The sequence below is a fragment of the Tasmannia lanceolata genome, unplaced genomic scaffold, assembly GCF_043159265.1.
Source record: "Tasmannia lanceolata isolate RefF3 unplaced genomic scaffold, GAP_Taslan_0.1 ptg000023l, whole genome shotgun sequence".
Taxonomy (NCBI): domain Eukaryota; kingdom Viridiplantae; phylum Streptophyta; class Magnoliopsida; order Canellales; family Winteraceae; genus Tasmannia; species Tasmannia lanceolata.
Genome location: NW_027518700.1, coordinates 13735160 through 13740156, shown reverse-complemented (window position 1 = coordinate 13740156; position 4997 = coordinate 13735160). Strand labels below are relative to the sequence as shown.

Genomic DNA, 4997 nt, shown 5'->3' with positions numbered 1-4997 from the left:
CTGAGACATGTTATGTCTCATTTGTCACCCTTTATAGAGTATTAGAGAGTATTTGACTCATTTACTTTCTTTTTTAGTAGTTTTATTAGGGAATCTTAGATTCATTTGTTCTTGTTAGAGAATCTTCGACTCATCTGGTCTTTATTAGAGAGTCTTCGACTCATTCGTCCTTTGCTAGCGGTATTAGAGAGTCTTTGACTCACTCTTTAGTTTTAAGTAGGAGTTTTTCTTTAGTTTTGGTGTCTTTTCTCTTTTATCAGAGACTAACTCAGTCTTATTAGAGCTTTGCTCGCTTGTGATCTTAGATCATTCCCTCGTCTTTGGCGTTAGTTTACTTGATTTAGGGGTTTCCCCTGTTTGCCCTAGGATTTGGCCCTAGGGTTTCGCTTCGAATATCCCCTTAGGTCTTTGACCAAAAGGGTGAAAACTCTTTAAAACTTCAAAAACATTGGAAAAAGTTTTAAAATCCAAAAACATTAAATATTTTAAAACTCAAAAACATTAGAAATTAAATATAAAAAAAGCATTTGAAAAACCTTAAAAAGCCTGAAGTGTTGAGTGTTTTATAAATAGTCATTAAGAGAGTTCGTTTCGAACTACGTTGGCTTGATCCTCTTGCGAGGTACGTAGTGCAGCTTGGGATTTACATCCCAAGTCCAGCCAAACTTTTTGTAAATAATATTTTAAACTTTCTTCAAAAACCTTTAAAACCTTGTTTTTCAAAAGATCTTCCTCTAGAGTTAGGAGTTTCTCCTAGATAGAGAGTTTTAGAGTTAGGTGTTTCTTTTGATAGGTTGTTTGTTTGTTTGTTTGTTGTGTGCTTGTTTTAGAGTTAGGGGTCTGTCCTAGAGTTATAGGAGCGCCTCCGTCCGGTCAGTCGGCGATCCACATCGCCGAGTGATGACTAGAATAGGATACGCTAGTACACCCTTTGTTTTCCTTAGGAAGCACAGCCTAGTTACACATAGGTTGTAGGAACCACCTGCATTAGCCTAGGGCTAATCTGCATTTAGTTAGGGCATATAGGGTGTCCTAAAATCCACAATTCACTAGAATTTAAATAATCGTACAATAAACTTTAATAATTGGTTCTGTCTTTTAGATCGAGTCTAGGATAGAGGGCTAGGTGTCTTAGGCATCCTAGCTTAGAATAGGCGCGAAGAACTACGTTGCCTTGATTCTCGTGGAGGCGGGGATACGTAGGCTTCTTTGGATGAATACTAGACCATCCGAGGACTCGGGCTAATAATTTAGATTCTTAGGATTTGTTGTGTAGTCATCGTATGTTTTGATGTGTTTTCTTACTTTCTTGTACTGATCCTATACCTTTAGCTATAGCTTGCATGTGTTTGCACATCAGAACTTAGACATCTATTAGGCATGTCACTCATAACCTAGCTATACTTAGGTGTCACAACTTTTATTTTATTTTATGTGTTTATTATTTTTATCCTCAAGAAATGCATGCTTAGGTAGACGACTCCTGAGGATTGTTCCCATTTCATATGATTTTTACCCAAACTTCTTTGGAGTTAATAATAAATGGTATAAGAGACCAAGTGCTTGCACTCGGACGAATCAGGGGTGCTCTCAGACCTTCCCCATTCATAACCAGGCACGAACCCATATATATTTCTGGTTATCCATTGCACAGAGGATTTGATTTTAGGGTTCCATGGCATATCCATGGATGGCGACTCTGAGTTTATTTTAGGTATGTCTCGGTTTCGAGCCCTGGCTCCGGATCAAGATATATCTCTTTCTTTTTATATCGCCACTCGTGCTATGCTATGAGGGTGGCATCCTTTTTGAGAGTTCCTTGGTAGAGCTCTCCACACACGTGGATGATCCAGAGGGTGCTAGGGACCCGTTCCCTCGCTGCCTATCTCGGATCGGGGTCCACAGCCATGCCCTCCTTTCATTTATGGATGGATTACCAGGATACAACCAGATCAAGATGGCTCCTGAAGACATGATCAAGACGGCCTTTATCATTCAATGGGGGACATTTTGTTACAGAGTTATGCCATTTGGACTCAAAAATGCTGGGGCAACATATCAGAGGGCTGCTACCACTTTACTGCATGACATGATACACAAAGAGGTCGAAGTATATGTTGATGACATGATCATTAAAGCAAAGACTAGGGAAGAGCATGTAGGGGCATTGAGAAAGTTCTTCCAACGAATCCAAAAGTTCAAGCTCCGTCTCAACCCGAATAAGTGTGTATTTGGGGTTACGTCAGGAAAACTGCTGGGATTCTTGGTCAGCCAGAGAGGGATTGAAGTGATCCAAAGAAAATCAAAGCTATCCAAGAAATGGCACCTCCAAAGACCGAGAAACAGATTTGTGGGTTCTTAGGCAAGGTTCAATATTTGAGAAGGTTCATCGCACAGTTGACAACGACTTGTGAGCCGATTTTCAAGCTCTTAAAGAAGAATGCTTCAAAGAAATGGAACGACGAGTGTCAAGAAGCTTTCGAGAAAATCAAGCAGTGTTTGGCTTTATCACCAATTTTGTCACCAATCATACCAGGACAACCGATGTTGCTTTACTTGTTCGTTACTGACACGGCGATGGGGTGTATGTTAGAGCAACAAGACCCAGAGTCGAAGCGAGAAAGAGCCATTTACTACGTCAGCAAGAAAATATTGGAGTACGAGCAGAAGTACACCATCCTCGAAAAGACCTGTCTGGTCCTAGTTTGGGCTACTAAAAAAGCTTAGGCATTATTTGTTAACGAATAGGGTTCTTCTACTCTCACGGATGGATCCATTGAAATACTTGTTCGAGAAGCCAGCCCTCACCAGAAGAACTGCCAGGTGGTTGTTGTTATTGTCTGAGTTCGATATCACTTATGTCACACAGAAGTCAATTAAGGGGTGGGTGATAGCTGAACAGTTAGCCGATTCACCAGCAGAAAATAATGAATTTTTGAAAGCAGAGTTTCCAGATGAGGAGATAATGACTGTGGAAGATGAAGTTCCAGACACAAAGTGGTTGATGTACTTCGATGGAGCAGTCAACAATCGAGACCAAGGTGTAGGGGCGGTGTTGGTATCACCAAGAAAAGAGTATATCCCTATATCCATCAAACTTCAGTTCAAGTGCACAAACAATATGGCAGAATACGAGGCATGTATTGCAGGTTTGGAAGCAGCCATGGCCTTGCACATTCAGGACCTAGATGTATCGGGGACTCAATTCTGATTATTTGTCAAACCAACGGAAACTGGAAAACAAGAGACGATAAGTTGATCCCGTATAATACATACCTAGAGTCTCTGGTCAGAAAGTTCAGAAATATCACATTCACTCATTTGTCCAGAACGAAGAATCATTTTGCGGATGCATTAGCTACTCAGGCTTTGATGCTTGATATTTCTGCGAATATGGAAGTTCAACAATTAGCAGTAAGGCTACAATGGGCCCCGACACATGTAACGCCATTGAAATAGCAGCGAGGTGTTCAGATGGCAAACCTTGGTACACAGATATCAAAAACCTCATCTTAGGCAAGGGGCATCCACCGGAAGCTTTTGGAAAAGAGCGAAGGTCTCTTCAGAAATTGGCCTCTAACTTTTTCATCTGTGGTGAAGAGTTGTATAGAAGGTCGTTCGATGGAATCCAACTTTTGTGTATAGATGAGGATCAAGCAGCTGAACTCGTAGAGCAAACACATGAAGGAGTCTGTGGACCGCATATGAACGGAAAGATGCTGTCAAGGAAGATTCTCAGACTTGGATATTACTGGCCGACAATGGAAGCAGACTGCTACGCCTATGTGAAGAAATGTCACAAATGTCAGGTCTACGCCAATCTCATCCATGTGCCGCCTTCTCAATTGCATTCTCTCACTTCACCGTGGCCGTTCTCGGTATGGGGAATAAACATTATTGGGAAGATAAGTCCGAAGTCTTCTAGTGGGCATGAGTATATCTTGGTTGCCATTGATTACTTCACAAAGTGGATAGAAGCTGCTTCGTATGCATCATTGACCTCGGCTTCTGTTGCGAAGTTCATCAGAGCAAATATCATTTGCAGATATGGAGTACCACATGAACTAATTTCAGACAATGGGTCCCATTTCAAGAAGGAGGTGGCGCGCCTGTGTGACGAGTTTAAGATCAAGCATCATAAGTCTTCGCCCTATAGACCCCAAACAAACGGAGCTGTTGAGGCTGCTAACAAAAACATCAAAGTAATCATCAGCAAGATGACTGAGACTTACAAAGATTGGTCGAACAAGCTCCCGTATGCTTTGTGGGCCTATAGGACGTCGATCAGATCCTCTACAGGTGCAACTCCGTATTCTCTGGTATACGGAATGGAAGTTGTCTTGCCTGTTGAACTGCGAATTCCCTCCCTAAGAGTGATGATGGAAGCTGGGTTGCCAGAATCTGTTTGGGCTCAAGCCAGATATCAAGAGTTACAAATGATTGACGAAAAGAGGCTAAAAGCATTGTACCATGTTCAGGGGTATCAACGCCGCGTCGAGAGAGCCTTCAACAAGAAAGTTCGAGTTCGAGACCTCAAGAAAGGAGATCTTGTTCTGAAATCCTTCCGGGCACCGGTATATGATCCCAGGGGTAAATTCAAGCCGAAATGGTCAGGTCCATACATTGTTGACGAAGTTCTGCCTGGAAAAGTTGTCAGACTCCTCGATGAAAATGAAGAAAAGCTAACAGAGCCAACAAACCTTGACTAACTCAAGAAATATTATGCTTAAAGCACCAGAAGGCCTTCCTTGACAGACCAGAACTCCAAACAAAAAAACCTTTTAAAAAAAAAACATATCAAAAGAATCCTTTGCAAAACCCTTTTGAGCTTACACAAAATCAAAACCATTCTATTTTCAAAACCCATAAACTAGGGGCATTTGTGCCTTGAACTACGCACGACCTGATCCTCATCCTTTGGGGGTACGTAGGCAGTCTGGCTAGTCCGAATTCGGTCGAAACCTTGGAAAACTTATCAAAACTCTATTCTTTCAAAC

The 4997-nt window shown here is 41.7% G+C and overlaps 1 protein-coding gene across 1 annotated transcript; it reads left to right on the top strand.

Annotated features, from left to right (window-relative positions):
* The first annotated feature begins 4328 nt into the window (after window positions 1-4328).
* LOC143855829 (uncharacterized) lies at window positions 4329-4709 on the top strand. The gene has a single exon (XM_077365885.1). It carries the CDS (start codon window positions 4329-4331, stop codon window positions 4707-4709), a length of 381 nt encoding a protein of 126 aa, XP_077222000.1.
* The last annotated feature ends 288 nt before the right edge of the window (window positions 4710-4997 follow it).